This window comes from Cryptomeria japonica, chromosome 5, assembly GCF_030272615.1.
Source record: "Cryptomeria japonica chromosome 5, Sugi_1.0, whole genome shotgun sequence".
Taxonomy (NCBI): Eukaryota; Viridiplantae; Streptophyta; class Pinopsida; order Cupressales; family Cupressaceae; genus Cryptomeria; species Cryptomeria japonica.
Window position 1 is genome coordinate 590,562,690 of NC_081409.1, and position 24,922 is coordinate 590,587,611.

At 35.2% G+C, this 24,922-nt stretch overlaps 1 protein-coding gene across 1 annotated transcript in view; it reads left to right on the top strand.

The window, feature by feature from the left end:
• LOC131029531 (uncharacterized) overlaps positions 1–20,364 on the top strand; it is a 53,191-nt gene extending 32,827 nt beyond the window's left edge. Inside the window, exons 4-5 of the mRNA XM_057960038.2 lie at positions 18,560–19,429; positions 19,548–20,364. Coding sequence (XP_057816021.2) covers positions 18,560–19,429; positions 19,548–19,619 — 942 coding nt within the window. The 3' untranslated portion in view covers positions 19,620–20,364. The remainder of the gene's footprint in view (positions 1–18,559; positions 19,430–19,547) is intronic.
• Positions 20,365–24,922: the final 4,558 nt, after the last annotated feature.

Below are 24,922 nucleotides of genomic sequence, written 5' to 3' on the forward strand. Positions count from 1 at the left end.
CTGTTACTTGAAACTAGTTTGTATTGATAACCTATTGGCATCTTTATGAAATGACTTACTCCATTTAGAAAGTCCCTGTTGTTCTCTCTTTGCGTTTTCTCCCTCAAAAATGAATTATATATAGAGTTGCTTTCTTTTATATGAATCGCTTTATTCATAACTTAAATTGCTGCTCTATAGTATATTATTCACTGTATTTTTACACATAAATTGATGCATTCTAAAAAGAATAAGCTCTGCTCTATTTTAAACTTAATTGCTACTCCAAATTAATCTCAATTGCTGCACATATTATTAATCAATGCTCTCTCATACTTGGGCATATATATATATACAAATGGTACCAAGAATAGAAACAAATTATTCCATCTGGAAGAGGATGGAAGCAACTTTCTAATACTTGTAAGAATCCAAAAAATGGATAACTAGGTCAAAAGATACAACCGTTTATGTGAGTGCTTTGTGAAGGTAAAAGGAGAGGAGGGCGATGATGTCATGTTGATCGTGTATCCATACAATGACGTGGTAACTGCTAATGTCAATATTGATTGGCAAAGTAAGTACAAAAGGTAGGTGCAAAGTTGCTCACAAAATTACGGTGTCCCCATCATTAATATATAGATATTTATGGGTTTTAAAATTTGAGATTTACCTACGTGGGTAAAGGCTAGAAAACAAAACTTCTAAATAATTTCTATGCGGGGCCCTCCTCATATTACCACCTTATATAATATTTTATCCCCTCTACCTATTCAAAAATTAATATGGCCACTTGAAAATAAATATTACCTCCACTTGAAATTCATGTATATATGCCAAAAAGCCACGAATAGGTAAACATCTACACTAAATATTTGTTGTTTAAAATAGTGGAAATGCAAGCTAAGATTTCACATCAAAGTCGTATCTACACCTCATTTGCTTCAATGTTACTAAGTGTCACTTTGTATGCGGCAAAGTACATGTAATTTCGCAAAGACTTTGAACTTTCTTGAACCAGCTTTATTTGCACCATTGCAATACTATATTGAATGTGTGGGCAATACATTGAATTATAGTCAAAGCAGCAAGAATGAGAGTAAAGGGTTCAACCCTTATTTTATTGCTTCCCTTTGTCAATGCTTGTACCATGTAGATGGAACTATGCTATGACTGATATAGCTTTTTGAATCTGTAATTGAATCATCAACAACCCAAAACAAGTCTTCCAAAACAAAATATCCCTCAAAATATTATACAATGTATAGTGCCTTTTTGCTACCAAGTTTGCCTTGATTTCATGAACCCTATCTCAACCTGTGTCTGGATAGTTACTAACAAATAGTTAAAGTAGGGCCCTTTTATTTCTTTTATAAAGATAGATCTATAGTGAAAATTAATTTCTTGGACCCCTTGAGTGGAATTGTATTGCTATAAATTGCCTAGGACACTCCAAATAAGTATCTCTAGAAATGGACTACCGTTATGACATACCATGTGGGAATTTGTTATGAACAAATCTACCCTAGACGAAATGCCTCAATCACAAAACTAGATGAATAGAATAAAGCTATTCAATATTATGGAGACACATTACAAAGAGTAACATACTATTATTTGGAAATGGTGTCTAACAACATTATCCAGATTTTCGGCTTTCCAGTGGATTCTCTTCCATCTTCGTACTTGGGCATTCCTTTCTTTATGGGAGCAGGGAACCTTCTTTTTGGAATTCTGTGATTGACATATTAAAAAGAAGAATTTCTGTGTGGAAAGCTAGATGGTTATCTCTGTCAGGCAGAATCCTTCTTGTCAAAACTGTTTTGGCTGCAATCCCAAACTACTACATTTTTGTCCTTCAAGCCCCGAAATCTATTGTTTCCCATATCGAGAAAATTATTCGAAATTTTATTTGGAAAAGCAATCTTTTAGAAGATAAAAAGATTCCTCTTGTGTCTCTTATCAAAATGACTCCCAGTAAAACTACGGGCGGGGTTGGTCTACACGATCTTTCAAAAAGGAATAAAGCCTTTGGGGCAAAGTTGGTTTGGAATATTTATGTAAAACCACATGCTTTGTGGTGTCAAATTATGCAAGCAAAGTATTTAGATACTCCTACCCCATCACGTATTTTTACTATCCTTGATCCTCCATCAGGGTCTACAGTTTGGAACTTCATGATGGCTTCTAGGAATGTGATTACTAGATATATATCTTGGCAAGTACATAATGGCAAAGATGTCAAATTTTGGCATGATTCATGGAGTGGTCTCCCCCCCCTTAATCTTGAGGAATCTCTAGTAGATGCAATCCCTATATTTATTACTATTGGGGATCTTACCTTTATGATTACATAGACGACCTTGAGAAGCCTTCAAACCGTGTCATTTAGAAGAATCCAACTTCACTCCCAATCTCCCCGAATCAAAAGGTAAAGTTTTCTTTGATTCTGAAGAACTGCATTGTATTTATTTCTAATGGTTTGGACAAATTGATATGGTGCCTTGCGAAGAATGGAAAGTACTCTATTAAGGAAGGGTATAAGGCAATTCATCAGATGTCTGTTCAATCCTATTCACAAAAAGCTTATAACTTTTGTTGGAACAACAGTATTCTTCCCAAGGCAGGGATGTTTGCTTGGCTTGCTTTACACAAAAGAATACTTACTAGTGAGAGACTTGATAAATTGAATATTGCATCTCCATTTGCTTGTGTACTTTGTGGTGAGCATAATGAAACGTTAGATCATCTTCTCCTCCAATGTGATTTGGCTCATTATTGTTGGATGCTTGTGCTTGCTAAACTTTCCTTTAGCATCCCTCTTCCAAATAATTTGTGGGATTTGTTCCAGTCTTGGCCAGTCTTATACTCATCCTCTCTTTTTGCATGCATTTGGAAAGTGATCCCATCCACAGTAGTATGGTCACTTTGGTGGGAAAGAAATAAGCGTATTTTTAGAAAGCATACATCTTCTCTTTCTGATGTTCTCAATTACATTGAAAAATCAGTGTTAGAACTGGTTAATGCTCATGTTTCAAATCATTTCAATCCAAATAGGGAATTTTCAATTTACTTCTTGGGATGGCCAAGTTATTAATTGTTGGAAGGGCATTTCTATTCCTGTATCACCTTGCTTTTTGAGAGTGAGAATTAGTAAAATTGATAGAAATAAAGTGAAATGGTGTCCTCCGGATTCAACGCATTTCAAATTGAATTTTGACGGCTCCTCTAAAGGGAACCCGGGTGATGCAAGAGTAGGAGTATGCATAAGGGACCACATGGGGTGTGTTTTTGCTTTAAAATCTGTTTCCATTCCACTGGGTACTAACAACTTCGTAGAGGCATATGCTTTGCTTGAAGGCATTCTACTAGTTAAAAAATTGAACATTTCTTATATTCACATCGAAGGTGACTCAACTATTATTATCAACGCTTGCATGAAGAGAAATATTGACAATTGGCAGATAAGATATTTGCTTGAACAAACATGGGCACTTATTGATACATTTGTAAACTTTACCATTTCACATGTGTATAGAGAAGGGAACCGGGTTGTAGATCATTTGGCAAATATGGGAAGTTCCAAGGTGGAGCTTGATATGATGGGTCCGAATTGTGATCTTGATTATTTTCCAACTCTTAGAAAACTAATTTTGGAGGACATGTGTACAGGATAATATTACACATGGCTGTGCAATTGTCCTTTTCATAATGATAAAAAGTTTGTATGTGAGGTATTATAATTGCAGGGTTCCGTGGTTTTGCTGTATCTGAATGATGTGAATGGATGTCGATTTGGTCATCTATGAAGCGTGTGGACTTCAAGCTGCATAAATGCTTAAGTTAGGCAGTCCGTGGGCTGCTGTGTAAATGTGTACAGCTTTTGTGATGTTTTGGTTTGGACTTCATCTTGCTGAACATACTCCAGGAAGCATTTGATAATTGGGGATGATTTGTGGCATTCGGTATTTTGGACATTATGAGTTATATTGTACCTTTTTGGCATATTAGGGATATAAGTTCTACAACCTTTCTATGTATTATCGAGCAAGGATCAGAGTTTTTCTTTCTGGTTCTTTTCTTCGGGAGCTCTTTGAATCAACTTTTTTAAAGAAATATATAAATAAAATATATTAAGTGGCACTGCCACCTTTTAAAAAAACAAAACAAAAAACATGCAACTATAGAGATCTCTTTGATGCATGAATCAAGGAGATGACATGTCTGAGAGGTATGAATTAATTTCTAATTCCTCTCAATCAAGAGGCGAGTTAACTCAATCTAACTAAGGGTGACCTTGACTAAATAGAGGTAGCACATAACTACCATCAATCAAGAGTTGAGGTAGTGGTGGCACTTGCGTACCCCAAATCAAGGTGTACACATGTCAGTTTTAGCCTACTTAGGTGAATAAATAAATACCCTTATTATCCCAAGTAAACTTATTAGTTATTAAACAGATGTTATATAACACTCAGGATAGAACATATCCAAGGTAAAAAAAATATTACACCAACAAGAGGGATGTAAATCCCCTTCTAATTCCATTCATCCTTGAAACCAACAAAAAACTATCTTGAACTTAACCAAAGAACAATCACTTTTTTCCTTTATCTTGACAAGAGGTCCTTGAACCTTTTTCTTTGATAGTTGGAGGCATTAAAGGCTTGTCAGATTCTGCCGATTCAGACATAGTATCTTGAATCTCTTCTATTAGAATTCAAGAATTAATAAATTTATGCAAATGTTTGCTACTGTTAATGCAAATGAAGTTTGCTTTAAGTGAGGGAAATACTGAGAAAAAAACAAAAAAAACTCCTAGACTCGCACAAAACACATTTTTTAATTCTAGAAACCCCTGATTTGAATAGAAACTGAGACTTTGGGAGTGGCAAGCCTTGCTACCTTTAATATTAACATGGGAAGATAATTACAAGAAGTGTGACTCAATTTTCTACTCTCTTCTTCTGCTGATCTCTAATGAACTGCTGAACTCTGCCAGAGTATTTGGACACACCTCTGCTCCTTCCCGGGTGTGGGTATCCTCATATTTGATAAGGATATGATATGGTGTGGATACACGTTGGATACCATATTCACACATGCCCAAAAAAGAAAACTTGATTTTCCAACTGTGCTGGATACACTGTGATTTGATTTTTTAAAAATTTGATGTAAATCTTTCTAAACTGAAATTAAAATACTTCAATCATGCATTTTTTTGGTATAAACAAAATCTACACCAAATGAGGAAGACAAATGAATTGTTTTTCTATTTCATTGATCCAGATTTTTGGGTTATCTTACAATGCAACTCTACTTTTTTTTTGCACATATTGTTAAATCAACTTATAATTATTTATGTAGCAATTATGTGCCTGTATTGCGTTTAAGTAATTAAGATATCCTCTAATAACTTAGAAAATTGTGTTAAATATATGTGTATGAGCTTATAATGAATGTTGTATCTAGTCGTACCCAAATTTGGGGGTCTTCTGTTGGAAATGTTGTCAATGATGTTATGTAGGTAAGAAGACAATGTCATAGACAAGCTGTCATTGATGTCAAAGGGATTCATGTCAAACAAGTATGTACAAGATTTGTCATTGATGTCAAAAGTATAAAGACAAATGCTAGTCATTGATGTCAAAGGAAATGCCCAAGATCCGGAAGGACTAGAAGTGAAATCTATTCTACGTTGTGTCATCAAATCAAGTGATTACACACTCTTGTACGGTTGAGGACAGAGGTAGAAGGCAACTTAATCACCTTTGCTAAAAGTGGGAACATTGTAATAAATATATTAGTGAAAGTGCAATGTTGATTAGAGAAATGTTTGGCCATGTAGAAGATCACCAACCATGCATCATATTTATGAATAAAATAGATACAATTGAGGGATGTTGTTTTGAATATGAATCAAATATAATGTTTATAACACTGGAAAGATCATACTGCAAGAGCTCAGAGAGGGTGCTGGTTTACAAAGTATTACATCCACAAAATATTGATAAACCAAAGAAATGCAAGGGTGTAGGGATCAATCACTATTGTCCAAAGTATTAAACATTCCATGATGTGTATTCTATAATGGTGACAAAGAAGTGATTGCATCAGCTAGTGATAGTAACACTTAGATTATAGAGCAGATTCTGAATTGATAAGCATAGATCAATATTTGTAAGCAGCAATTAAAGATCAGATTAAAGTCATCAGACAATGATTTGATCACAAGACAAAATAATTAAAAGGAAACTATTTAAGACGAAAAAAAAACACGAGAAAGGACAAAATAGCACAAATGACATATTATGGATAAGAGAAAGTAAATGAATAAAGACAAAAAAATAAAGTAGACAGCAATTACAAAAGCAATTTAAAGCAGAGATGCATTAAAAGAATCGCATATGGTAAAAGTGATTTTGAAAAGGTACGGTTTGTAAGGAATGAAGTGGTGTGATTTGTAATTTGTTTTTTTAAAAAGAATCAAACATACAATTTGATAAAAGGCAATGCTTTGATTAGTGAAAGGGTGCTATTTTTATGCATAAACAATACTAGTTAGGAAGAGATATAATCTAGTTTTAAAGATGTGTCTATTTGTGAAGAGACATGCCTCCCTTGGTAAAGGTATTGATGATACTGGAATTGGACAGAATTGGGTGTCTACAGGTATATATAGAGATTAAACTTGAAGAAGAGGAGTGTGTGTAGGAAATCTATAAATCAGATATACAGCAAGGCACTATATAAGAAAGTTGTCTCAGTTTGGTAAGAGGAATATGCGAAGACAAAAACCGATGTAGAGGATGTTAAGATCATTTGTGAGAGATCTATGATCAGAATTAAAATAGAATTGAGATGGAAGCTATAGTAGTTTGAAAATAAGACTATATCAAATTTGAGGAAGGAAATTATAACAAATTAAAAGAAGAGAATCAAGCACATATGCAAGTTGATGAGGAGTTATTAGTGAAGAGTTTTGAATAGGGTTCCAAGGAAAGTTAAAGAAGACTTTGAAGCAGAATTTGAAGCATATTGAAGAGAGTTGTGTGAGGAGTAGTATGGCAGATTTATAATGAGTTTCACGAGAGATTGTGATCAGTTGTGTGGCAAATTTCATCTATTGAAGACGCAACATTGATAAGGTGGAAATTTGAATGAGGGGTTGGTGCCTCTTGTGAGTTGGTGCTCATGAATAGAATGAGGGGTTGATGCCTCTAGTAGGTTGAGGCTACAAACTTTGTAAAAGAAGATTTTATATAAAAGCATTAATTTTCCTTGTTTTTCTCGCTCTAGGGTTTCCACTTATTTATTGTGTTCTATGATAGTTATATCTCATGTGAATGTTATTATCCAATGAATATGTTTTGAGATTAAGTTATATGCTTATGATATGAGTTAATGAAGGCAGGTGTGGAATTCATGTTTATGTTGCTATGAGTTAATGAAGGCCCTATTGTCATTGACCCTACATGTAAAGGCTGCTATAGTGTGACACATAGAGCTTGAAGTTCACCCTTACTGAAATTTTTCCCATTTAAGGTTTCTCTTGTGAATACTTGTGTTTGGTTACATTTTCATGCTTGTTTTTTCAATAGCTATATGCTAAGTTACCGGGTTTGCCCTCCTGGCTCCTTGGTGTGATCTGCCTGTGATCTAGACAGAGTTCGTGTTCCACAGGCGTGGTTTGTGCCAGGACGGACCTAGGCAGCCGACGGCCAAAAAAGCCATTTTATTTGCAATTTTTTTTTGAATTCCACCACTTAAAAAATGAAAATAAAACCCTAAAAGTGAGTTTCTAAACATAAACTTGGCTCATTTCTCCTCATTTGTGTTGCAAAGAAACGTTTTTTGCTAGTAGGTTGAAGAAAGGGTGAACAAAGTTTGGCTTCCAAAATCAAATAGGAGTTGAAGACTGATTTTTGAAGCTTCAACAAGTGTTGCAGCATCATTTCCACACATTTGCAAGCTCCCAGTGGCTGAAAGAGGTAGGTTTTTGAACATTTTTTTCAACTTATTTTGTTTCAGAAATTGTCAAAGATGAAACATTAATTGCTTTTCATTATTTTGTTTTTGTTTTGAATTTGTTCATATTATTTCTTTTCATAGGAACTAAAATGGTATCTACCTCTTCCTCCATTGGCACAAATGAACAATCAATCTCAAAACAAAAAAATGATCCAAATTCTCCCCTATGGAAGTATGTTGACATTATAAGACCGCGTCTAGGAGGTGGGGGATTTCGTTGGAGATGCCAAGGATGTGGTGTTGAACGTAATAGCTCATATTTTTGGGTGGCAGGCCATTTGTGTGGAATACCAGGAAGAGGTATCAAAAAATGCCTTGGAAAAGAGGGTAAACCTATACCAGATGAGACAGTGATGAAATATATTAGGAAGCATGAGGCAGCAGGAGAGAGGGAAGCCCGCAGATTGAATCAAACCGCACCAAAAAAACAAAGGGAATGCAACCTCTATCTAATCCCAATGCTGTAGTAGAAAACCACCCTTTCTTTTCCACATCTGAACCTCAAAGTGAAGCGCCCTTGACACACAAAAGAACAAAGGGGCCTTTAGAAACCACATTTCAAAATGAGAGTCGAGACATTGTTGACCAAGATGTAGCAAGGTGTATATAATGGGTTGGCTTTCAATGTTTTTCGCTACCCATATTGGAAGCAAATGTTGAGAAGTGTTAATGAAGCTCCAAGAGGGTATAAGGGCCCAGGTTATGAGAAGGTGCATGGAACTTTGTTGGAAAAAGAGGTGAAGGGGGTTGAAGATGCATTGAAACCCATAAGGGATTCATGGGTTGAAAGAGGAGTATCAATTGTTTTAGATGGGTGGAAAGATTTTTAAAATTGTCCCTTGATCAATGTCATAGCAATGTCCCCTAAAGGGGCAATGATTTTGAAAGCTGTGGATTGTGAGGGCCAAGTAAAAGATGGCCAATTTATCGCAGATATTCTCATCTCCGCCATTGAGTCAGTGGGACCCCGCAATGTTGTCCAAGTCATAACGTACAACGCAAAAAAATGTAGAGCTGCTGGTTTGTTGGTTGAGGAACGCTATGATCACATCTTTTGGACACCTTGTGCGGTTCGTTCACTCAATCTTATGCTACAAAAGATTGGGAATAAAATTAAATGGATCAAAGATGTGTATGCAGAGGTTGAGGACATCCAGATGTTCATCACAAACCATCACGTCTCAAGGGATTTTAGATCCTTTTCGAATTTGGAGCTATTGAAGGTAAGTGAAATGGTAATCTAATTTTACATTTTCTGATTTTTGAAATTTCAATGTTCATAATATCCTTGCGTAATTTATATTGTGTATTCTTCTCTAAAATTTGGCTTTATTTTTTAATCATTTTGGCATTAATTTGTGTTATGGGTTGTTGAGACTTGTTTTGCATCAAACACAATTGTCTTGAGACGACTTCTGAAAGTTAAAGTGACACTTTGCAATATGGTGATCAATACAAATTGGACTATATGGAAGCAAAGTAGCAGTGAGAGGGCAGCAAAAATTAGGGAACGAATATTGAATGAGTCATGGTGGGATCTTGTGACATATCTCCTTAGTTTCACTGAGCCCGTTATGAGCATGATTCGCTATATCGACATGGATAGGCCTTGCATTGGTGAGATTTAAGATGGCATTGACTCAATGCTTGAAAAAATGTAGTGCATTATAAATGCAAGAAAAAATGACCCCGAGGAGAAATTCTTCAAAGAAGTGGAAGCAATTGTTGTAGAAAGGTGCAATAAGATGACCACTCCTTTGCATCTTCTTGTCTATGCCTTGACACCAAAGTACTATAGCAATCAATTTCTTGATAAAACTAGGAAGGATTCCACCATGGAGAGATCTAGAAGTATCTGATGGGTACAAGGCAACATTCCTTAGACTCTATCCTGATGATGGTTTGCGAGATATTGTTACAAATGAGTTCATAAAATTTGCCAATCGAAATGGTCTAAGTGTTGATGCACTCTGTCATAGATCCAAGAAGGATGCTCATAGTTGGTGGTACTTCCATGGCACATGCTTCCAAAACCTACAATCCCTTGCTGTCAAAGTTTTATCACAAGTAAGTTTAATTAATTAAAATTTATCACAAATTTATTTATAGTTTACTTTTGTCTTCATAGGTTGCTAGTTCATCTGCTTGGAGCACATACTCTTTCATCCACTCAGTATAGCGCAATAGGTTGCTATCATAAAGAGTGGAGAATTTAGTATATGTGCATTCCAACTTGCTTCTTTTTTCACATAAGCAATGCGACTACAACCAAGGGGAAATGAAGATGTGGGATATAGAGCCAGAGCATACTGATTTGGATGCTTCCGCTTCTTAGCTTGTTGCATTTGATGACTCGAATAGCGAGAAAACTTATAGTGGAAGTGGAAGTGGAAGTGGCATTGGCATTGACATTGGCATTGGTTCATCTAATGTCAATGTCAATGATGAGGAGGATGAGGAGGAGGAGAATGAGGATGATGAATTAGAGAATCCATTTGATGATTAAACTTTAAATTGTTGAAAATTGAAACAATGATACTTGAATATTTTGTCATTTTGATATTAAGCTTGATGTATATGATGCTATTATGTTATGATCATGATGCTATGATTACAAGTTTATGTTGGTTTGGCTGTTTATATGATGCTATGTGACATGCTAATCTTAATTCATGCTTATAGGCTGCACACAAACACACACACACACACACACACACACACACACACACAACTTACATGTTTTTGTACTAACGAACCCAAACCCCTTTTCAAAATTGTCATACCGGTTCTTTGAACTCGAACCGACAACTTAGGTTATATGTGACTTTACTTGTATTCTTTTGAATTGTAGTGATTTCTTGAAGCATATTGCAAGCTTTTTTGGTTAGTGGAAAGGTTTTTTGAAGCCAGTAGAGGTAAACTACATGGCATAAAATGAAGTGGAATCTCCATTGCAGTTTATGTATCGATCAGTTTGATCAAACTGCTTTGGAGTTTTTGGTGGTTGTTCATTCCAACCTTCCATATAGGAATGCCATGCCTAGACATCAAGGCCTCAATGTCATTATCATTGTTGGAGATCAGCACTCGAAGATTCCAAAGGTTTTTTTTGATATCAAAGTTTCCTTGTTTACTCAATTAGTGCCATCACTTCTGCTATCATGAGGAAGATTGTCCACCTCATAGGCACATCAAAGGTAGAAAATAATGTTTATCCTAAAAGCGCAATTCATCTTTACAATCAAGATAAAGGACTAGAAGGATTGGATGTCTGCAGAGTGCAATGAGATTGTCTTGTCTAAAGGAGTACCTCTTGACTTTCAAGTCAAGTGCTCTATAGAATTCATTCTGGGATCTCACCAACTGCCCTTTGGAGAACCAAATTCCACAATTTATTTCATAATGCTAATTGTTTACAAATATTCTGCTCATATGAACATCGACATGAGATCAATACAAGCTCTTGTGAGCGGAACCATGAGACTAATATCAGCTCCTTTTGAGAAACTATGCTAAAAATGAAATCCATCCCAAATTATGTGAGCCCCAAGGGTGGTTTGGACGGATGTTTCTGAAACCTGGGCCCAATTATGGAGGTGGTGTCATCGTGCTGTAGACAAGTAAATCCCCATCCAAGATTGAGGATTAGAAAGGAAGTAAGAATTGGGTCTTGAATACAGCCACAATCAATTGTACTATGAATAAATATGGTTATCTAGTTTAATAAATTAATTTAATGCATGATAATATTAAGTAATGGGTGTTGATTTTTGGGAAATTGGCAGCCTCCTAGTAGGGGACATTACAATTGGCATCGGAGCTTTGATCCTGCCATCTTGTAGGGTAAACATGAATCAATGAATCATTCTAGTCAATGAGAAGGAATCTAACAATATGTGTATTCGCATGTATGCTTTTTGTTTGCATATATCCATATGTATGCTTCGTGTTTTTATGTGTATGCTCCATGTTTGGTTCATGTGTGATGTGTTTCTAGCATGTCTATTCCTTGTGTGTGTTTTACAAAGACATTTCATATTGGAAGTCATTTTGAACACTCTGTGATCATTATTGCTTGAGGACAATCAATCTTGGGTGGGGTGGACTGTATTGTCCACACTTTGAAATAGAATTTAATAATAAATAATAACAATAAAATTAAAATACAAAAGAATAAAATAATAAAAATTAAATTAATATATTAAAGTATAATTAATTATAATTAAAATTTATTTAAGTTAATGAGTGGTCAAAAGACATGGAATGAAATGTTGTGACTCCCTCAAACATGAGATTTAAAAGGGAGAAGAGAACCTCATTTGAGGGGTGGGGGGGGAGAATTTGGGAATGAGATGTGCAGATCTGATTTAAATAAGAAGTGTAGATCTGATTGTGAAAGGTTGGGTCCCTTTCAAAGGGCAGAAACAATGAAGAGTTAAACTCTTTCAAAGGGTGCCAATGGTGAAAGGGCCTGTCTCTTGCAAAGGGCATACATGATGAAGAGGTGTGACCTCTTCCTCACATTGAGAGATATAAAGGAAAGAAATCAAAAGCATTCAGTGACATCACCATTGATCAGATCAGATGAGAACTGTTATTAAGTTACAGGCAGTAACATCCTTGTTCTTGGTGGTATGCATGTGGATGTGCTTAATATGTATGCTTAATATATGATGCCTGATAATGTTCTTATGTAGTATTCAATAGTAATATCAATATAGACTGCAATATGTATGACTTTCATACGTAATTTCATATATATTCATAATACATAAAGAAGTTAATATATTAATGGTCTAGTCCTTAGTCTTTCGCCAATGCCTATGTAGGGATAGGGGTATTGTGTAGGGAGAGGCGGAGTAATTCTGTCACAAGACAGGTAAGGCCCAAGATGCTGTAAGCACATATACTCTGTTAGGGTTAGGGAATAATTAAGGGCAAACCCTTAAAAATAATTAGTATAAATTGTATTATGAAGAATCAGATGTTTTCTAATCTCAATAACTTAATTTAAGACATAATAATGTTTAATAGTTATTGGGAAATAGGTAGCCTTCCGGTAGGGAACATTACAAGAAACCACCTATGGAATACCAAGAGTCACAACTTAGAAATCCACTTATTTAGAAAGCACCTCCACGTTAGAAGCCAACTATGGAAGACCAAGAGTCACAAGTTAGAATTCCATGCTATATGTCCCTTTGGGATTTGAATTTGGGTATTCACAGTGAGAACTCAATGCTTTAACCAATTAAGCTCAACCCTAGGAATTGATGTAGGAAGCATTCAAATTTCAACTCATTTTTTCACCTTCTGGCAGGTCTGTTGTGCTACCACTAGATATGGATGACTTTGGCCTCTTCTACTAGCCTATCCAATCCCCCAAATTTAAGAATAGATGTTATGAAGTCTTTTATGTGTGGAGTGGATTCACTTGAAAAAAAAGGAGCTTTGGACTGCTTAGACATGAACTTTAGCATGGCTAACTCACCTGCAACAATCATGAGGATGTTGAACAACATTTTGCACCCCTAAAGACTTTATTTTGCTTTTGTCTATTTCATGACATACTGGGTTTGAACAAGACATGGGAAGTACACCCGAACCATGTTCAATAGATTTTGAAAACCTTGAACATAAGCTAAATGCCAATTTGGATAACTATTCATTTTCCATGGACCAGGTTTAGTACTTGGGATACATTTTTGATGGAGGAGTTTATTTGATATAGAGAATATTCAAGTGATCTGTGAACAGCTAATACCAGGGATGTTCAGAATGCTCAACAGTCCCAGTCCTAGGAACTTTCATTGTATGTTCATATTGCGTATCTCTTGAAGTGGATAGCCTCTGAACCAAGCATCTAAATTTGCCCCTAAATCAGTGGTTATCTTTGACTTTGTTAAGTTTTGATACATGCGTTAGCACACTTATACAACAATTTGATATAGTGACTGTTCTTTCAGTTTATGTTCTTGGTGTTGGCTACACTCAACATGGCCTCCCTGTTGTCTATCACGATGAGACATTGATAGGGTCAAAAGATATCCTACTTTTGATAGGTAGCTAGCTATATGCCATAGTCCAAGCATGCAAGCAATGAAAGTATTACATTCTGGGAAAGGAAACAATTATCCATATTTATCACAATCCTTGCATGTTCCTTAAAAGTTAAAACACAAAACATGTAAAAAATGAGCGCCATCAGAAATCGTCAGCATATTTGCAATAGTTTCACCTGAATCATCAAAGAATTAATGAGGTCCCAGTGTATTTGTTGTTTGCCTGTGTGGTCTACTGGATGCAATAGCATCTGAAATTAATGAGAAGGTAAAATCTGTAGTTGTGTGTCCTTACCTAAAATAGAAAGTTCCTCACTGTCAAAATTTTCAATAAATTTGAGTTAAAAAACAGTTATTACAAAATTAAAAATTCATTGGGGGAAAAAATGGAGTTTCTTATACACTATTTCATAGCATTTACAAGAAAACCATAGAAGGTATATATCAGCAAGGCTATTTGTTCACAGTTAGAATTGGCTTACATAAAAAGTATTGGAACAATTTGATCCCTCCAAATATGGATTAAACTATTTTACAAATCATGTCAAAATCTATATGAATGAAGATATTACTTATTTCTTGTAAAATTGAATAAAGTTTGATAAGCCGTTTATGGTAATAGCTTGAGGAGAATAAAAATATTCCCATAAAGTTTAGGTGGTATCATGAGTAAGCCAAATAAGACTGTTAAATGACGAGCATTGAGTACATAGTACAATCATTGCAAAGTCAATAACTCATAAGACAAATGTTTGATAAAGCTTCTGTCACTGTCAATCTTAGGAGACCTTTTGTCATGTCCCCTTTATCTGTAATCTATGTTGTGGTCCATAACACCCATTTCCTATCACCAACGTTCCACCCTGATCCAAAGATGTGTATGATTTCTTCCCCTTCACCTCCATGCATTTGCTTAAGTTCCCCAAATTTGTTAAGTATGTAGGTATGGTTGATTTTCTAAGTTAGTGTAAGTTTTCGGAGTTGTGGAGTTTACCTTCTTAGCATGAGTATCCTCTCGTGTCCACTCTCTTCTATACTTTCATCAAGGTTTCAGACTTCCCCATTTATGCATACCTCACAACCATCCCTTTTCTTCATTCCCTTCTCCTTTTGGGCAATCACTTGCTCATCCCATCAAACCTCTCTCTAAACCCTTTTACTTAACAAAATTTTGTTGGAGAGTTGAACTTCCTCTCACCAACACGCCTCCCTTTCAAACCTTGATCCTTGATTTTTGGTATAATTTGTTGGGTATTCTTGGCAGCCCAACTTAGACCATTCCAAGTATTTCTCAATATTCATTTCACCCACCACTTAACATGTTAGTGTGTTGTGATGTTTATTTACGACATGTGGCTTTAGTTGTGGCATTGTATTACTAGTGACATTATTTACTTGGAGGACATGGGTTCACATGTATTTTCAACTTTAGTAGCTAAGTAAATTGCCTAGTATCTTTTTGTGCATGTAGACTTGAATTTTGGACACAATTCAAATGAAAACGATGTCCATAAGTAGGGGTGCCCCTTTTTGTGTACCATTGTGGTCCGTGATGATCTCCATCGCTGTTTGGGCCTCTGTGGAGGTATGAAATAAACACCCTCTATTTTATTTTGAAATATTTCCAACTGAAAATAAGAAACAATGCAATGTTTTCAACATTGTTTGATCACTAAGATCCCAAAGTGGGCAAGGTGAGAGCATACAGTGCTTCCAACCACACAGCTAATGTATGTATAAACTGTATCCGGCCTAATTAACACATCTAGAAGACTGGATACAAAGCAGGCCATTGGCAGAATGTTTAAGTTTGACTTGAACCAAAATGGTCAATAATGCCAGTTTGTTCAATGCCAAAATGAGTTGTATCAACACCAAAATTGTGGATTATGAAATGCTATATGAATTGGCGGTAAGACATCCAGTTTTATAGCATGAAATGCATAGAAATGATAACTCTTCGGTGGTATAACCATCTGAAGTATTGCAAAGTTAGATCACATGCATTACAAAGGCTATATAAGAAGAATAACCGCTGATATAAAGTACTGATACCATATTAAACTGCTTTAACCATTCAGAAGTGAACTAACTTGCATAGATAAACAAGTATTTAAATACTCAACATGAGATATACCTCAAAGAGATGTCACAAAAGCTGATGCAAGTCTGAGGTTTCTTTAAATTGTTGGAAACACCACTAACATCTGAGCTGTAGCTCATTGGTGATGCACTGAAATCATTTCTAATTTTCCAGACATTGAAACTCCACTCCCACATGCAACCAAACAACCAATACACTGCCCCTTAACTGAAAAATGCAGCAAAATACTCTAAAAGCAGTTATTAACACCCAAGAATAGGTAAAATACATACTTTTATGAGTCCGATTATGTTGCTGCAGCCCTGAGAGAAATCTTACTACCTGCTTGTACTGTAGGTTCAGCAGAGGCAAACATTTAAAAACCACTAAAATTTGTCCAAATTCCAATGCTCTAGAGATCAAATCAATATTTTATGGACAAGGCACTACCATTGAATGGTATTTGAGCCCTCCAAAGAGGAGCGTTTCATCTGGAGCTTTCACACACCCCTAGAACAAGAACAAACTAGATTGTAATGCAGAAGGTTGTAAATGCCAACCAGAGCCTCCTTAGTCTATGATAGTTGCTGAAGCAACGTTTGTACAGTAATTCTCGTTTCTAGAATAGCACACCAGAATATGATTGTAGTAGTAGAAGTGTTTTCTTTGGAGGTGGCCATTGTGGTGATTAGGCACTATAACAAACTGGATTGTAGTGTAGAAGGTTGTAAATGCCAACGGGATCCTCCTTAGGCTATGAGAGCCCATGATTAGCAACGTTTGTAAAGTAATTCTAGTTTCTAGAATAGCACACAAGAACATGATTGTAGTAGTAGAGAAATTTATTCAAGAAGCGGCCATTGTAGTGGTTAGGCCCAAGAACATACTAGATTGTAGTTTAGAAGGTTGTAAATGCCAACCGGAGCCTCCTTAGGCCATGATAGTTGCTGAAGCAATGTTTGTAAAGTATTTTTAGTTTCTTGTAAATTCAATAATGGTTCCGTGAGGGCCATGAAAGGTGTAAATTAATATAAATTAGGTATTAGTCAATGCAAATTTATATTTGTCATTTTAATTTTGTCAATTTATAAAGTTATGAGTCGGGCTGTATATTCTTGGTTAGGGTTATTGTGGGAATGGAAGGCGACAATTTATTGATTAACAAAAAATAATTGATTAAAGAAGCATATTTTTATGTGGGGTGGGGTATTGCAAATATCTTGCTTGGTTTAAAACAGAAGTTCCAATTCAGTCCCCAGAAATATCCACAACAGGTCAAAACAGCTGCATTAAAATATTTAGATTTTATTAAGGCCAGATAATATAATATTTAACTGTCCAAAAACCATTTATATTAAATCTAAGCAGGGACATTACACCTCTACAAAGTAGATTAGTAAGAACAGCAGAAATATAATGAAATGAGATGTGAATTATTTTGTACTTGTTCAAAGCAAAACAAACAGCAAATCTATTCCCAAGATTAATTTCAAACTTGTATCATGTAGACTTTGGCATTTGGTTTATCAAATGCATATAGTTTACTTTTGAAAACTTTTCTAAATTCTATTTGAGTGATTTGAATTTTGAAAGAGAAGATGACTCATTTCTTAATATATTTTCAATGAGCTGATGACAGACATGGTTTGATTCTTAGGAATGGAAAGAAGGGATTTGAATATATTAACTACTTTGAAATAGCAAGAATGAGTATGAGTGGGGAGTGTTTTGTGGTTAGCACGAGGCATCAATTTGACATATTTTACACATGTAGCTATGAAGTGCAAGTTTAAGCATGGCGACTGTTTCATAATATGGAGGATGGAGTAAAATAAATCATAATAACCCATTGAACAAATTAATATTTTGCCAATGCTCTTCTGGGTAACCCGTGGATAAAAGTTTCTGCAGAGGCATCACAGAAAATCTTTTGCAAATGTACACACGAGTCTTCATTCTAAATTATCGAGCACTTCTAGTCTTTTTTTTGATTCCATATGTAAATCAGTGTTAACATAAAGCAGAAGTGATAAGAGTAGTGAACAAAAGTGTATAATGGTAATTTGTTTGATAGTAGGTGTATTTTTTGTATCGTGTTGGACTTGAATTTGGTATCAATACTGATGAAGCCACAAACAGAGCTGTGTTCATAGCTGAAACTTCGTTCTTTAAACACTTGAGCAAGTAGTTGTCAGGAAGTCTTCTTATCTCTTCCTGTGTTTAATTCTTGGCACTGCTGTTTTCCATGGGTTTTAAAGACCTTTGTTTTTATTGTTCAGATGTAGTGTATGCATTTTATTTTCTCTGATGGTTAGCAGTATCTGTTTTTTATGAATGATGATCTTGAATGGTGTTACTTTCTCCAATTGTCTTTCTGTTTCTAATTCACATTCTCAATTTGCAGGGGCTTAGTCCTTCTGAGAAGTCGAAGGCAAAATCATCACGTTCAATTGATACAAACGCATCCACTGTAAAGGCTACCCAGTCAATAGGGTCATCCCATCTTATAAACTCACCTAAATTAAGTCAAGGTGGCAAGCTTGTAGTTCTCAAGCAAGGCAGAGAGATGGGTTCTTCTGCTGTTAAAACTGACAGTGCCAGTCCTGGAAAGGGTGGAAATACCATTAGCAATTCATTTAACTCTTTGGCTGGAGGTGCTTCAGATTTAGGTGCAAATTTGATGGGTCCTAGGAAGCTTAAGCTTCCAGCTGACCACAGAGCAATTTCTTCAGTGCCTACTTCAAGTACAGTGGATGGGGGGCTAGTTGTGCGACACAAGGAGGGCAGCTTAGTTTTTGAGGAGAAAAAATCTGTGTTACAGGCACAAAAACGAAGTGATTTTTTTAATTCACTGAGGAAACAATCTGATAGTCACACGTCCACTGGAACTCCGGATAAGTCCAGTTCATCAAGAGCATATAAAGCTGATGATGGAAATGAGAAGGTGCCTTCAACTATTGAGAATAATGTGGAGCTAAAACATAATTCTTCTTTGGAAAATGAATTTGTAAAGCCCAATATTGCATCTTCTGTAGTTGAAAGAACAACCGCAGAGAAAGATAAAGGAATTTTGAATGGTTTTATTTCTGGACAATTTGAAACTACTAATAGGGATGCTGGCGAAAATGATACTTCAATATCTACTAATATGGTCTCTGTCAGAGTTGGTTCAGAGGAAGAAGAGGCAGCTTTTCTTCGTTCCCTTGGGTGGGAGGAAAATGCAGGTGGAGAAGAGGCATTGACAGAGGAGGAAATCAATTCTTTTTATCAAGAGGTTGCTATTCTTATCTGTTGATGCTTAATGCTGATTGAAATTTGACAATAATTTTTTGATGTTTCCTATTCTAACATCTTTTCTGACAGTTGCTTTTGTTTAACTGCTCTTTGGTCAGCTGGCAGCTAATGCTTTTCGTCAAGGAAACCATAGACTTTGGAATATGAATGTGGAAAGCATGTCCTCCTGAATAGGCTCTTCAGAATCAGCCTAACTATGGGGTGAAACTCAGCTTGGTGAAGCCTTAGATAAATTTGGAAAATTTTGGATTGACTGCAAAATCAAGAATAACTGACTATTACATATTTGGTGTTTACTGTTTCAGAAGGTGCAAATGTAAAGATTTTGGGTAACAAAGTTCCCTTGTGAGCTTCATATTGTCAACTTCACAAAATATATTAATGTCAACATTGGTTTACAACAAGTTTTTAGATGAATTCATGATTTTTGTAATTGTGCGTAGAAAATATTCATCGCGAGAGCAGCAGAGATATATGAAATGCACTGAAATGTGCTCATTAGTCGTTTATTTGGTTTTACTCTGGATTTTGTGGAGAAAGATGTATACCGATCTTTATTTCTGCTGTTCATGCAGAATTTGGCCTCTGTACATGTGTAGTCATGAAGTATCTTTTCCCAGGTAGTATTCTTTTCTGCCTTACAGCCAGTATGTAAATCTGTATTTCGGAATACAAAGATTGGATGATGCTGGGCTTTCATTCTGAAATGTAGTTGGCTGAAAATTGTCATTCTTGATCCCTTTTTTGTTGGGAGGAAAGCTCTGGTCTGATTATTAATATTCATTTTCCTTTCCTAAAAGGACTTCAAATATATGAGATGTACAAGATTGAGAGGATGTATGGAGAGGGATATCTGCTCCAGTCTTTCTGGACTGCGATTAGCTATATTTATCAAGAGAAGCCTTATTCTTTGCAGTAGCGAAATTACAATTTTAGCAAAGCTGAATTTTTTATTTTTATACACTAACGTAAGATCCTCAAATATGCACAGGAATGGTATTTTAACAGAGAACTCTGGAGATCCATTACTAGGTAACGCATCTAGTTGTAGAAAATTCTAATGGATATTCTAATTAGGAAATGAAGAACATGGAGACCAATAGCTAAATAGGTCATTACTAAATAGTGACCTTCCCATATGTGTGCCTGAAATCTGGATGCCTGCTGCAAGTAATATGCTTTCTTGCTATTGCTTGTGATTGTGTGCTATTTGTTTGTCATGCCCATTTATTTGGTGAAAAAGATGGCATTGCTTCTACTACAGGATTTCACGGAAATAGGTTGGTGATAAAGGCATCGATGAACATCATGAAACAGTATATTTGTGTGCAACAAAGCTACAACAGCTAATGCAAGGGATTAATGTATTGCATGAAATATTGCTGGAGAAATTCTTGCAAGCTCAATTTTGGTGTCCCGCCCTGGAATGGGGGAAGGAACATCCAACCCATGTGTTGCTATAAGTCTATTGTTATATGTAGATGTGTGTTTTGTAAAGTTTGTATTTGTATATTGTATTCCTATTAATGTTCTTTTTCAAGCATTGTTCTACCTTGATTTCTACAGGATGTTAATTTTTGAATCAATGGCTTGCGATAATGCTCTTTAGTTGCAAAGGTATTTTCTGGGTGGAAACGAGCTTCTCACTGTAATATTCATTTCACTAGAGAAATGCGGTTGTTGAATCTGAGATACATCTGTTACACAAACTTGCATTTTGGGCACAAGGCAGTAGCAGTTAAAATGACAAACAGATGCTGACATGCTTGGATTCATGATCCCTCTCCAATGTTTGGTAAGCTTTCTGTATGAGAATGCACAGCGACGTTTAGTCGATATTTTCAAAGGGATAATCTTGTGACCTGTAAATGTATTTGAGAGCAAGGTTAAATATTTAAGTTACGTGAGTTATGCCACAGTACAAATATTTATCAGACAAGACATTGGAGTATGCACAGGAATGAGACACCGTAAATTGCCAGTTGTATACGGTGGGAGCCACCCCCAACATGAAGAACTGGTCAATGTGCTGGCACTTTAAGCTTTTCCAGAATATGGGGTTTTCTGTATACTGTAAACATAATTTTCACATTTGCTTCATGATATGATATCCAATAGCAAGTGAAGCAAATTGTAGAAGGATCCCTCACCATAGTTAATCTACGTGGGTGGTGTTACTGTTGAAATGACATTTATAGTGTCAGTGGGTGGTCTTAAATTCTTGTTTGGCACTATGGAACTTTGCTTACAGTTAACTAGAATGCTTATCTGCAGTAGTGCTTTTTTGAGCAAATAGTCGATGGAATTTAGGGGTTCAAAGAAGAGAGTTATAGCCTTATCAATGTTTCATAGTTTTATGTATTGCCGTACATTGGCTTCATGAGAGTACTCGTTCAAATGAACTACATCCCATCTATTGTCTGTACACCTCCGTGTTATATTTTGTGCTGAATTTAGTCCTATTTGTTCACTTTCAAGTTTTACTTGTTTCAGGCCATTACTCAGCTTTCATGATTAGAAGTCTAGAAGCACCATCTGTTGCTTCTTATGGAATTAGCTGCATTTGAGGCCAATACTTAGCTTTCATTACTAGAAATCTAGAAGTACCGTCACTTGTTTCTTATCGAAATAGCTGCATTTCAGGCCAATACTTAGCTTTCATTACTAGAAGTATACCATCTTTTGCTTCTTATGGAAATAGCTGCAAGGCTCTAGTCCAGCTATATACTTTGTAGAGATTCTTCTTCATGTGCATTGACAAATTGGCCAAGTTTTTTCTTTCCTTGGCTACTTGTTTATACTACTGTAGGGTACATGAGCATTTTGGGCCTGTTTATTCAAGATTTTTACCCTGCATCTATATGAAACATCTTCTGAAGGATGCACATTCTAAGTGCATGCAAAATGAACTTTGACACGTGGGATTTCTCCATCTTCAACGTTGTTTCCAATTCAAAAAATATGTAGGTAGTGCATTATTGTTCAATTACCTTGATCGCTTTGTTGGTAACCCTATGTTCATATTTTTTCCTTTATTTGGAAGATGTTTTTTTGCACATGTTCCTCCATGCAAGGTTTCACGTTTGTTTGATATAACTTGCATTTTGTGAATCCATAATGTTATGACATGAAATTTCTAGTCCGTAATATATGCTTGGAAATATTTTTGGATTTGACTGTATAAAATCTTCTTTTGCTATCTCATTCAGATGATCGATTATTGAGTAAAACTGAAATCTTGACGAAGAAAAAAGTTTACATCATCAAATCCAGAAATTTTACAAAGCTTATATTATAGAATGTGGAAATATATGTCTTTAACAGTATAGATTCATAAATTGCAAGTTATAATCAGAGGAACGTGAACTGTTGCATGGAGAAACGTGTGCACAAAACCATCTTCCAAATAAAAGGAAAAAATATGAACATGGGTTTAAACGTGTGCACAAAACCATCTTCCAAATACAAGGAAAAAATATGAACATGGGTTTACCAACAAAGTGAATCCAGGTAATTGTAACAATAATGCAGTACTACGTTACCAAATCCCTCATGGTTTTAGCTCTCAAAAAACTTTAATATATGACGAGTTGTTAAGTTAGATATCATACTTAGCTTATATGGAATCAACATCTTCAGTAGTAACCAATACTAAAAAGATGACTGGATGATAATGTGCTTGCCTATATGTTCTGGTGTAGTCCTGAAGGACACGTGATGTCAATATCGATGTAATTAGTAATATTTACAAAATTTAGAAATATTACACTATACTCAGCCTATATGATACAATCTTGAAATCTTTAGGTGCACAACTCAAAGTGGTGTTGAAACGTGAAACCATGGTCAATATTTATATCGTCGACAAATCAAACCACCAAGTACACTATTTCCCATTTCTCTATTACAATGTTTATTGTACCCTAGTTATTTTATTTCATGTTGCTTTAGCCCCTGATTCACAAGAATTCACTCTTGCTGCTTGAGTAGATTCACCACATACTACCATATTCTTTGTTATTGTTCTTAAATTTTGCTGGATCCTCCTGTTGCTATATTCTGGAGCATATTCTTTCATAAAATATATCTCATCTTATAATCATTTGCCCAAAAATCAGGTTTTATCTTTTATTTTCCTTGTAGTCATAGACCATAATTTGTGGTGGCAACTCTATTTTCCATTTTACATATCTTCTGAATGCTTCCATTATTTGTCTTCTTTCTATATTTGTAATTTTCACATACACATTATTTTTTGCAATATTGATTTCGTATTTCACATAATTCTTGTCAGTCTGCAGTTACTATGTTCTTTGTTCTACTTATCTTCCATTCCATTGCATATTTTAAGATCTAATAATGTGTTACTCCCTTTTAAGTTTAGTATCTTTTAAAATTTCTTTACCATTATTTTCATTGTACTACAATGACATGTTTGTGTGCATCTTCTAACTTTTTCCTTTGATGACTATTTATCAACATGTGTAAGCTCTAACCAGAATGGCCCAAGTAGGCACATTAGGGGAAGAAGTTCCTTGTTCTATTACTATATTCTCACGAATTGCCTTCGTAGGAACTTCTTATTCTTGCTCTATAAATCATTTTCCTTTGTTATACTTTGGCATCCTTGGTCTATATCCATGTCAATATCCTATTTAGATTATTAATATTCTCTAGGGCATATTTCGTACTATTTCGTTAAGTTTAATTTTTAATTTTTTTACAATAACATGGACAAGGGAAATTATATATTTTTTCGATTGATATTATTGATAATCAATCAATTTTGTTCAAATTTTTTAAAGATAACAATTAGATAACTAAGCACAGAGGTGATTTTTTTTTGAAATGACTTGACAAAATGTGGATTTTTGTCCTCCAATTCTTGTCACGAGGGTTTTCATCCTTAGGTTAAAGGAGCAAAATTCTTCACATGGTGACTATTTTTTGTTTGGTGTTTCTTATATATCTTTTTCCTTTAATAATCACAATTCTTCATGTGCCACTTGACTTTTGAAATATTAATTTTTTATAATTATGTTATATTTTATTTTTTGATATTTTTATTTATTATTATCATTATAATCCCATTTCGAAAGGGTGATATTACAATGCATCCTTCCCAAGATTGCTTGTACTCAAGCAATCACATAACAAGATACTCTTAATTTTTTTTTTGTACTTAACCAAGTCTTTCTGAAGGTATTAGGACACCAAATCAATTTATAAAATTTGTAAATTCTCAATCCTTGGTCCAAAACTAAGGCATATACACCCAATTCAATAAATTTGAAAGATAATTTGGCATGATAATATGTTCATCATTTTGGACATCCATCTCTTTTAAACTTTTAAAGCAATTTGGCAATTAAGTCCTCAATATTCACACAATTTAATGTTGAAGATGATAATTTGTTGACTTTAGATGTAAGTGTACTATTCTAGGATTAATGCTTGCAATCTAATTTGTTGA